Source organism: Schistocerca cancellata, chromosome 2, assembly GCF_023864275.1.
Source record: "Schistocerca cancellata isolate TAMUIC-IGC-003103 chromosome 2, iqSchCanc2.1, whole genome shotgun sequence".
In the NCBI taxonomy this organism is placed as follows: domain Eukaryota; kingdom Metazoa; phylum Arthropoda; class Insecta; order Orthoptera; family Acrididae; genus Schistocerca; species Schistocerca cancellata.
This window is the reverse complement of record NC_064627.1, coordinates 419,264,928-419,277,298: the sequence shown is the minus strand read 5'-3', so window position 1 is coordinate 419,277,298 and position 12,371 is coordinate 419,264,928. Positions and strand designations below refer to the sequence as shown.

At 39.1% G+C, this 12,371-nt stretch overlaps 1 protein-coding gene across 1 annotated transcript in view; it reads right to left on the bottom strand.

Annotated features, from left to right (window-relative positions):
- LOC126154495 (A-kinase anchor protein 9-like) overlaps nucleotides 1–12,371 on the bottom strand; it is a 510,657-nt gene that overhangs the window by 199,505 nt on the left and 298,781 nt on the right. Inside the window, exons 26-27 of the mRNA XM_049916148.1 lie at nucleotides 11,350–11,480; nucleotides 612–779 (exon numbers count right to left, since the gene is read on the bottom strand). Of these exons, the coding sequence (XP_049772105.1) occupies nucleotides 612–779; nucleotides 11,350–11,480 (299 nt within the window). The remainder of the gene's footprint in view (nucleotides 1–611; nucleotides 780–11,349; nucleotides 11,481–12,371) is intronic.

Sequence of the window (12,371 nt, the reverse complement as noted above, 5' to 3'; positions counted from 1 at the left end):
TCAAAACAAAAATGTAGTAACTTTTCAAGAGTCTGGAATTGAGTCAACAGTGTCAGACCACCATTCAAATTCAACCCAATTTTCACATTACACAAAGGCGAGGAAAAATTATTCAAGCTGTTATTCAAATTTCTGCCTTTGGAAGGAAACTTGTCTGGACTGTGTAGTGAAACTGTTCAATATATGCACACTGTGATATGCCTTACAGTTTTCTTTTGTAAAGGTGCAGATTACTGACAAAGAAATCCACTCAAATAACAATTATGTTTTCAGGCAGTTACTAACCAAAGCCAGTAAATGATAATTGTATTATTTGTTGTATATAATTATTTAAGGCAGATATAAATACTCTGGAAGGTTGATGAAACCATGGGCATCTAGTTCAATAAGGGCAAAACCAAATGACCATTTGAAATCGTATAAAGGGTTAATGAAATCAGCACAACCTCTGTAACATACATATTCTGTACATGTGGGGCACTTCATGCATGAAATGAAGAAGTACTATGAATCTTTGCCAAAGTTGTAAATAAGATGAAAGTGATAAAAGAAATAGAATTCTACAGAAGACAAAATTATAATCCTTTATGGGTAGGAAATGTGTTCCTCACCTCCTTGACTACTCTTTCATAGTCATCCTTATCTTTTTCCCTATCGTGCAGCCGCTCTTGTAATTTTTTGATTTCTTGTATAAACTCATCCCTTTCCTGCTCTCGTTCTGCAGCTTGTTCTTCAAGAAACTGGCGAGTGGACCGCAGTAATTTGTCTGCTGCTTCTACCTGGTTTGAAACATACAACTTGTGTTCAGTGCTTGTCACTGTAAGTCAGCGCAAAGAGAAGTACAGTTACAATGACTGCCCTCACATCCTAACTAATTTGTTACCCATATTATGCAAAATTATACAAAACTGGAGACCGCTGCACATGCATATAAATCTGCTACTATAGTTTCCAAATAATATTTTTGTATTATGGACATATCTCATCTATGGGGATACTACTTGATACTGACAAATGTCTAGCGTAGCTACACCTGCAGAAATTGCTCAAGTATAATGGACCAATCTCATAAGAAATATTGTTCAGTGCCAACCTTAGCTTCAGAGGCATCTGAAAGCAAACCGATAAGATACATGGAACACCTTTAGAAGGCCAGTGAATCTAGAAATTCTCAAGAAATTATTGATACAATTTGCCTGACATAAGGAACACAGTCTTAAACTAATGTAATCAAGCACATAAGCAAAAAGCAAAGCATGCAGATTTTAAGCAGTAGATACATGGGGTGGACAAAAATAGGGAAACATCAAAAATACAATAATACAGTATAATGCCTAATATGGTAAGGAAAACTGTTGGTATTCAAAACAGCTTCCAGGTCCTGTATAGTTTTCAAAGGAATCGTCTACCATTCTTTCTCCAAACGTGTAATTATGATGGAGGGGAATAATGATCACACATCCTTCCCTTCAAAGTAGACAATAAAGGCTCAATAATATCAAGATCTGGTGACTGTGATTCCATGGGAGATGCATCAATTAATCCTCATGCTCACAGAAGCATGGTGCCCATGGAATATCATGCTATGGCTACCCACATCATCACCAAAACCCTCCCATGTTTCACTCTTGGCAGAAAGCAGTCTGCATCAAAGGCTTGGAATGGTATACCATATGTAAACTCTGCCAGAACTTGGAAACAGTGTGAAAAAAAGGCTCATCTGACCAAATGACTTTCTCACATTGTTCCATAGACCATCCCTTATGACTTTTGCACCAAGTTTTCTTGTTACAGTCATTTGCATCACTGATGAGTGGTTTTGAAATTCCAACTCAAACTGTAATTCCCTGCTTACGGAGCTCACTTCATGTTGTTTCAGTTGAGACAGGGTTCATGAATGTAACATTCAGTTCTGCAGTGACTTTTGCAGGTGCTGTCCTCTTACTTTTTGTCACAGTCCTTTTAAATGAAGGTCTATCAGAATCGACACACACTTTCACCCACATTGTGACTTAGTTAATGATGTTTTTCTACTTTTCCTGAAAGCGGTATAAATCTTCACAGAAGGTGACTCTCAAAACACCAAACACTTTGGCTGCCTTGGTTACAGAAGCACCCACCATAAGAGCACAAACAATTTTCCCACATTTGAGTTTACTTAATTCTTACATAATGCACTCACAGCTACACAGAAAACTGCTCTGACCATGACTGACACTTGCAACTTACGGAGGACATTGCACAGGTGCTGTTTATGGTCAAATACACCAGCGCCACTTGCAGGGCTGGCTACCATCATGTTCAAGCATGCATTTCTCACACTGTTTCCATATTTTTGTCCAACCTTTGTACATACAGCACATTATTAATACAAAATAAGGCCAACAAGTATACAAAACAGAAAAGTTTAATTGAATTAAAATTCCTTATGAACACAGGGCACTGTAGAAGACACAAGACAGTGACATTCCAAAAATTCAGCATACTTCTTACAGTAAAAACCATGCAGGAATTCCCAGTCATTCTGTTTTGTCAACAGGAAACAACTAAAGCTTTTACGGATTAGTGAAGTGCTGTGATTCATATTTTCCTTTTCTTTTAATTGAGCATAGAAGAAAATTAGTTCATTGGTAGTTCCAACTCTTCTTGAGTGGCATTATACAGTTCTATGGTGTTGTGGCATGTACTAATCAGTATCATGTTGTCTGCAAAACAAACTACGGAGTTAACATGTATCAGAGAAGGTAAATCATTAATGCCAACGATGAAAAGATGTGGACAACACACTGTGCCCTGGAGCACACCAGTCCGAATTCCCTTCAATGAAAACCGTATATTTTTAACAAACGCAAATTGTCCTCTTTTGCTTAAATAGGACTTGATTACAGCTAAATACTAGTTGTTTAGGCAATAAAATTCCAGTTTGCAAGCAGGGTATTAAAGGTTATACAGTCAAAGGCTTCACTGAGATCACAAAGTACAAAAAATACCAGATTCTTATTTTCAAATACAGTTAACAGCTGATTAATAGTTTCAGTAACAATAGCAGAAATATTTTCACCACAATGCAATCCAAACTGTCAGTAGGAGAAAAGATCATGTTCTTTTGAAATAGTTATTTAGACATTTGTACGTAAGATACTCAAAAGCTCAGGAGTAAATTGGAACAACAGAAATTGGTCAATAAATTTAATGCCGATACTTAGTCCCATTTTGAAGATTGGTGTAATTTCAGTGGTTTTGAGTTTGTCTGGGAAACAGTTATTAAAAAAGAAAGTTAGTGGCTGACAGATTAGATGTATCTTTCTTCTTTTCTTTTGTTAAATTACAAAATTTGACAATCATTAACAGTTCACACTTGTGGAGTTAGAGAAATTTGAAACAGATTTTATACCATCATTAGGAGTGATAACATTACATTGGAAAGCATCCTCCATAAGTGGATCAGAATCAAGCAGATTTAATGCACGTGCACAATTTTGCTCGATTTTGTTTTGCAGATTACTTACTGACGTTACGCATTAATCATTTCCTCTTTTCGGGTCCAAAAGTACAGAATGTGTATGGATTACAAAGTTTTATTGTTTAATAAAATCCCATGCTTTCACATTTGTTGGGAGCTCCGTCTATGTACCACTCACAGGTAAGCTTTTCAGCTATGATCAGCTTTTCTTTGAAGGTTTCCTTACATTTTAAATAATCTCTTAAAGCAGTGTCCTTCAGCATGTGCCCTTGTTTACAAGAAGTTTTATACATTCTGCAAATCTCCTCAGCAATCTGAGCCAGATCAACCTTATACAATTTTAAACTTCTATTATTTTTTTCATGCCGGTGATTAGTTTTGATTGATACCGGATATGAGTACTGCCAATTAGTGTGGTTTTTTAAGAAAATCATGAGAAACTATTCAACAGTACCCTTACTAATTTATATATTCTATACAAAGTCAGAAGTTCCAGCATACATTTGTTAATCCATCAATAAATAATTTAGGTGTAAAGGAGATCACACACCAAGCAGAGGAAGTGCTAAGTCATCACCAGGTACACACAAAAGAGAAAGAAAACTAGCTAACTTTTGTAAATCCTTTCTCGAGCTAGAGGGTGCATGCACACGATCTAGCTCAAGAAAGGATATCCAAAAATTAACTAGTTTTCTTTCTCTTTTGTGTGGGCCTACTGATGACTTGGCACTTGGTGAGTAGTCCCCTTTCACACACACACACACACACACACACACACACACACACACACACACACATACAAACACTTCTCCATTGAGCACATGCAGACACACACTTCTCTTTTGTGTGTACCTGTCGATGACTCAACACATCCGCTATTTGGTGACTGGTCTCCTTTACCCTGACTTATTTACATTCTACCTGAACTTTCTTACTATAAATAAACAAACTAATCTATTCTTCTTTCTATTCTCTTATCCCTGTAACACTAGGCTTACCATTGATGGGTGTGTCTGTCTATGACCACTGTTCACAATAAAATGTGAAAGTACTGATTTGTCATCTCCAAGAGCTCCACCAGCAAGTATGGCATCAAATATAACTCTTGAAAAAATCAACTACAATATTATCAAATAAACCCTTATACCATGTGGGGCTGAAGTTTGTAAATTCAAAGATCTTAAGATATTAAAAAATGTTCTTGTATACTGTTCACCAGTGTTTGCCATTTATATGTTGAAATCACCTTGATATCAATTTTAAATTTTAATATTTTCCTAATAAACAGTTCAAATGTTTTGAAAAATGTATATACAGCTTCACCTGGAGACCTATATAAGCTAAAAATTGTGATATTCTCAATATTCAGTCCTTGTTGTTGTTGTGGTCTTCAGTCCTGAGACTGGTTTGATGCAGCTCTCCATGCTACTCTATCCTGTGCAAACTTCTTCATCTCCCAGTACGTACTGCAACATACATCCTTCTGAATCTGATTAGTGTATTCATCTCTTTGTCCCCCCCAATGATTTTTACCCTCCATGCTACCCTCCAATACTAAATTAGTGATCCCTTGATGTCTCAGAACATGTCCTACCAACCGATCCCTTCTTCTAGTCAAACTGTGCCACAAATTTCTCTTCTCCCCAATTCTATTCAATACCTCCTCATTAGTTATGTGATCTACCCATCTAATCTTCAGCATTCTTCTGTAGCACCACATTTCAAAAGCTTCTATTCTCTTCTTGTCCAAACTATTTATCATCCATGTTTCACTTCCATACTGTAATATTAGTAATTTTCGCCTCACAAACATTAATATACGCTCAATAGTAAATGCCTGATGGCCTAAAGTTATCGAACAATTGTAAAGTAAAAGAAATGAACCATTGCATAGCAGCGACAGAGTCTATTATTCTTTATCTTTGCCATTCTTGTGCGGTGCCTGTAAATCTCTATGTACATGTATCGATTAATGGTATAAAAAAGAATTCTGTTGTTTCAAAACAAATGAGGCTTTTGGCAACTCACCCTTTTACTGTTTTGTATTCTATGAAAGGTGAACGCGGACTTGCTGCGTTCCGCAACTGTATTTTCTATTTTATGTGAAAATACTGAGTGAATATGCTAATTGTTATTTTTTTTTTCAATCAGAAAACATGTAGTTTCTTGTAACTGATTACGAACAGACAGCACCAAGAGGACATTTTGACTGTTATGTATAAAGTACACTCCTGGAAATGGAAAAAAGAACATATTGACACCGGTGTGTCAGACCCACCATACTTACTCCGGACACTGCGAGAGGGCTGTACAAGCAATGATCACACGCACGGCACAGCGGACACACCAGGAACCGCGGTGTTGGCCGTCGAATGGCGCTAGCTGCGCAGCATTTGTGCACCGCCGCCGTCAGTGTCAGCCAGTTTGCCGTGGCATACGGAGCTCCATCGCAGTCTTTAACACTGGTAGCATGCCGCGACAGCGTGGACGTGAACCGTATGTGCAGTTGACGGACTTTGAGCGAGGGCGTATAGTGGGCATGCGGGAGGCCGGGTGGATGTACCGCCGAATTGCTCAACGCGTGGGGCGTGAGGTCTCCACAGTACATCGATGTTGTCGCCAGTGGTCGGCGGAAGGTGCACGTGCCCGTCGACCTGGGACCGGACTGCAGCGACGCACGGATGCACGCCAAGACCGTAGGATCCTACGCAGTGCCGTAGGGGACCGCACCGCCACTTCCCAGCAAATTAGGGACACTGTTGCTCCTGTGGTATCGGCGAGGACCATTCGCAACCGTCTCCATGAAGCTGGGCTACGGTCCCGCACACCGTTAGGCCGTCTTCTGCTCACGCCCCAACATCGTGCAGCCCGCCTCCAGTGGTGTCGCGACAGGCGTGAATGGAGGGACGAATGGAGACGTGTCGTCTTCAGCGATGAGAGTCGCTTCTGCCTTGGTGCCAATGATGGTCGTATGTGTGTTTGGTGCTGTGCAGGTGAGCGCCACAATCAGGACTGCATACGACCGAGGCACACAGGGCCAACACCTGGCATCATGGTGTGGGGAGCGATCTCCTACACTGGCCATACACCACTGGTGATCGTCGAGGGGACACTGAATAGTGCACGGTACATCCAAACCGTCATCGAACCCATCGTTCTACCATTCCTAGACCGGCAAGGGAACTTGCTGTTCCAACAGGACAATGCACGTCCGCATGTATCCCGTGCCACCCAACGTGCTCTAGAAGGTGTAAGTCAACTACCCTGGCCAGCAAGATCTCCGGATCTGTCCACCATTGAGCATGTTTGGGACTGGATGAAGCGTCGTCTCACGCGGTCTGCACATCCAGCACGAACGCTGGTCCAACTGAGGCGCCAGGTGGAAATGGCATTGCAAGCCGTTCCACAGGACTACATCCAGCATCTCTACGATCGTCTCCATGGGAGAATAGCAGCCTGCATTGCTGCGAAAGGTGGATATACACTGTACTAGTGCCGACATTGTGCATGCTCTGTTGCCTGTGTCTATGTGCCTGTGGTTCTGTCAGTATGATCATGTGATGTATCTGACCCCAGGAATGCGTCAATAAAGTTTCCCCTTCCTGGGACAATGAATTCACGGTGTTCTTATTTCAATTTCCAGCAGTGTATTTAACCACAATGGTCATCTATTGTAATTTAATATGAAAAGGTACGTAGCATTAAAAAAAAAGGTGTGTTACAGATAAGTGTACTTATTTTAGTAAATTAACCTTGATGATTTCCATCTCCTCATTTACTTGAATTATAATTATTTTGTGTTACTTCATCTCCAGAAATTACGATCACGCTGATGGGCCGAACGCAGCATGAGCCAGAAGGAACATTATCGTTTTCCTATTATTTCTCAACCAACTTTTTTGTGTAGTGTTGCATTTCTTTTAAAGTCTATAAATCTTCTGGTCCCTTAGTGTTGATCCGGGTATGACTACATCGCGACTATAAAAATGCACAGAAATGATAATGTTTCTTCCGAACGATCTCAAATATATATATATATATATATATATATATATATATATATATATATATATATATGCTGCTCTTATTCAAGTATTTAATGCTCAACGTATGCTATTATAATAGTGTAATCAATCCCTGACTCTGTTGCCAAGTAGCCCACCAAAATATTCACTTTTTCGACATAAAAAAAAAAAAAAAAAAAAAAAAATAACAATTCTTTTTCTTTTCGTCCCCCAAGAGCAACACTACAGTACATGGCTACACTCCATACAAATACTTTCAGAAACAACTTCCTGACACTTAAATCTATACTCGAAGTTAACAAATTTCTCTCCTTCAGAAACGCTTTCCCTGCCACTGCCAGTCTATAATTTACATCCTCTCTACTTCTACCATCACCAGTTATTTTGCTCCCCAAATAGCAAAACACCTTTACTACTTTAAGTGTCTCATTTCCTAATCTAATTCCTTCAGCATCGCCTGACTTAATTCTACTACATTCCATTATCTTCATTTTGCTTTTGTTGATGTTCATCTTGTATCCTCCTTTCAAGACACTGTCCATTCTGTTCAACTGCTCTTCCAGGTCCTTTGCTGTCTCTTATAGAATTACAATGTAATCGGCAAACCTCAAAGTTTTTATTTCTTCTCCATGGATTTTAATTCCTACTCGGAATTTTTCTTTTTTCTGCTTGCTCAATATACAGATTGAATAACATCGGGGATAGGCTACAACCCTGTCTCACTCCATTCCCAACCGCTGCTTCCCTTTCATGCCCATCAACTCTTATAACTGCCATCTGGTTTCTGTACAAATTGTAAATAGCCTTTTGCTCCCAGTATTTTACCCCTGCCACCTTTAGAATTCGAAACAGAGTATTTCAGTCAACATTGTCAAAAGCTTTCTCTAAGTCTATAAATGCTAGAAACGTAGGTTTGTCTTTCCTTAATCTTTCTTCTAAGATAAGTCGTAGGGTCAGTATTGCATCACGTGTTCCAACATTTCTACAGAATCCAAACTGATCTTCCTCAAGGTCGGCTTCTACCAGTTTTTCGATTCATCTGTAAAGAATTCGTGTTAGTATTTTGTAGCCGTGACTGATTAAACTGATAGTTCGGTAATTTTCACATCTGTCAACACCTCCTGTCTTTGGGATTGGAATTATTACATACTTCTTGAAGTCTGAGGGTATTGTGCCTGTCCCATACATCTTGCTCACCAGATGGTAGAGTTTCGTCAGGATTGGCTCTCCCAAAGCTGTCAGTATTTCTAATGGAATGTTGTCTACTCCCAGGGCCTTAGGTCGACTTAAGTCTTTCAGTGCTCTGTCAAACTCTTCACGCAGTATCGTACCTCCCATTTCATCTTCATCTACATCCTCTTCCATTTCCATAATATTGTCCTCAAGGCCCTTGTATAGACCCTCTATATACTCCTTCCACCTTTCTGCTTTCCCTTCTTTGCTTAGAACTGGGTTTCCATCTGAGTTCTTGATATTCATAGATGTGGTTCTCTTTTCTCCAAAGGTCTCTCTAATTTTCCTGTAGGCAGTATCTATCTTACCCCTAGTGATATAAGCCTCTACATCCTTACATTTGTCATCTAGCCATCCCTGCTTAGCCATTTTGCACTCCCTTTCGATCTCATTTTTGAGATGTTTGTATTCCTTTTTGCCTGCTTCATTTATTGCATTTTTATATTTTATCCTTTCATCAATTGAATTCAATATTTCTTCTGTTACCCAAGGATTTCTCCTAGCCCTTGTCTTTTTACCAACTTCATCCTCTGCTGCCTTCACTGTTTCATCCCTCAAAGCTACCAATTCTTCTTCTACTGTATTTCTTTCCCCATTCCTGTCATTTGTTCCCTGATGCTCTCCCTGAAACTCTCTAAAACCTCTGGTTCTGTAAGTTTATCCAAGTCCCATCTCCTTAAATTCCCACCATTTTGTAGTTTCTTCAGTTTTAATCTACAGTTCATAACCAATAGAGTGTGATCAGAGTCCACATCTGCCCCTGAAAATGTCTTACAATTTAAAACCTGGTTCCTAAATCTCTGTCTTACCATTATACAACCTATCTGAAACCTTCCAGTATCTCCAGGCATCTTCCATTTATACAACCTTCCTTCATGATTCTTGAACCACGTGTTAGCTATGATTACGCTCTGTGTGAAATTCTACCAGGCAGCTTCCTCTTTCATTTCTTACCCTCATTCCATATTCACCTACTATGTTTCCTTCTCTTCCTTTTCTTACTATTGAATGCCCAGTCACCCATGACTATTAAATTTTCACCCCCCTTCACTATCTGAATAATTTCTTTTATCTCACCATTCATTTCATCAATCTCATCATCATCTGCAGAGCTAGTTGGCATATAAACTTGTATTACTGTGGTAGGCATGGTCTTTGTGTCTATCTTGGCCACAATAATGCATTCACTAAGCTGTTTATACTAACTTACCTGCACTCCTATTCTTTTTACTCATTATTAAACTTACTCTGCATTATGCGTATTTGATTTTGTATTTAAAGCCCTGTATTCACCTGCCACCGAACTTCACTAAATCCCACTCTATCTAACTTTAACCTATCCATTTCCCTTTTTAAATTTTCTAACCTACCTGCCCAATTAAGGGACCTGACATTCCACACTCCGATCTGTAGAATGCCAGTTTTCTTTCTCCTGATAACGACGTCCTCCTGAGTAGTCCCCACCCGGAGATCCGAATGGGGGACTATTTTACCTCCAGAATATTTTACCCAAGAGGAGGCCATCATCATTTAATCATACAATAAAGCTGCATGCCCTGAGGAACAATTATGGGTGTAGTTTCCCCTTGTTTTCAGCCATTCACAGTACCAGCACAGCAAGGCCGTTTTGGTTAGTGTTACAAGGCCAGATCACTCGATCATCCAGACTGTTACCCGTGCAACTACTGAAAAGGCTGCTGCCCCTCTTCAGGAACCACATTTGTCTGGCTTCTAAACAGATACCCCTCCATTGTGGTCGCACCTACAGTACGGCTATCTGTATTGCTGAGGCATGCAAGCCTCCCAACCAACGGCAAAGTCCATGGTTCATGGAACTTAATTCTTCATTCAGTTTGGCACAGTAAAAGCTAAAATTTATCTACTGAAGAGAATAAAACACTGTAAGTGTTACTTGTACACTCAGTTGTTGTGAATTGGCAAACATTCAAAAAGCTATGACTCCTCTGACAATATTATTTCAGTTTTATGTATATTGTGTACACTATCTGGGCCATACCAAGTTGTCAACAGTGAGAGTTCTAACATACGAAGGGCTAAATCTATTGAAACAAATGCAAGTCAGAATGACAACAGAAAACATAATGTGACGAGAGCAAACTGAGAAAGAGAATGCCCCCAAAACATGTAAATGTTTAAGTGGGGCAGAATACCCACAGGTCAGCCTTCTAAGCTAGGAAGAATGCAACTAAAGTGAGTCGGCAGCCACTTTAACTCCTTGCCTCGTAAACCACAGGCTGTCTCCAGCACACATGGTGTTGGTGCACCCTGCTGGCAGCCGTCATGACTAGTTTTCTGGCTGCCAGCATCGCTGGCTCGAGTCCTCTGTTGCCATGGTATTATCTGCAGGTGTGGATACCAAACTGTGAAACTTAGTTTAAAAACAAATGCTACACCAAAATTGTACTTTCTTCCATCTTTTGACAGTGTACTTTCTACCTAAAACATGGAAAATTAATGGTTTCCTTGACCCCCATCATGAAACAACTGCTCTCAATGACTGAAATATATCACACTAAATAGATTTCAACTACAGAGAAGTTTTGACAACTGGGTGTACAAGTAGCACTATGTTGTGAAATTGTTATTTAATAAAAAGGGCAGACTTACCTGTAGTTGCAAATCCTCTCTTTCCTTACGTGCTTCTTCTGTTAGCCTGTCACCTTCCCTACAGAGCTCTTCAATTAAGTGCAAGTAAGGAGAGTTCCTCTGGTCTGTCAAGTCGCTTATTACTGAACGAGCTGAAGAAATTAGAAAAGAAATGTATTTCTGTGAGAGTAATAAAGAGCAATCAAGATAATGTTATTAAAAGTGGCACAAAAATAGGCAGTAATTTTACGAACAATGTTAGTATGCTGTCAGTAAGAATGATGCTACTTATTCATTTAAATGTTATGCCCTTCTGAAACAAGTTAATACCAAATATTTTCCTACATTTCAAAGACTGGGGGCAAGCTTATGTTCACAAATAAAACATATTCAACAAAACAACTAACAAGTCTTCCAGTTTTCTGACTAGCATCAACTTGTAATGGAACTGATATCTATCACACTCTGGGCAGCTGTATCTTCAAATATCCAATGGGTTTAACAGATAATGAATTAGTGGAAAAGATTTGTGCAATAGTCAAACTACCATACTTGTTGAGGAATGATGTTATCCTAATAAACGAAATCTGTAAGAGTGAGAACAACGACATAGAATCGGCTTCTAAATGAGTTTAAAAACTGAAATCAGATTCAAATAATTAAAAAGATGTAGCATGACAAAAGACTGTAACATTATTTACTTTTCAAGTTGCACAAATCATTCCAAAAGTTTCTAAGTAAATTGATTATTTCAAGTGGAAAAACCATTTTATGGAGGAAACATTTACAAAAGTAGTTCAGTTTAAGCATATGCAGTGAACGTGTTATTTCTATAATGCAGTCCAGATCCTGAAAAAAAAAGCTTCCATTATAAATTCCAAGGCTACATAATGAGCCCTGATTAGCTTATTCTTTTATCAGTCACTTTGTCAATGAACTTTTATGTGTATATTATCATAATGTTAGCTTATAAGAGACCACATTCAAGTTACATAACTGTGGCTATGCACAGCAATAATATGTACATAACAGGCTAGTCACAT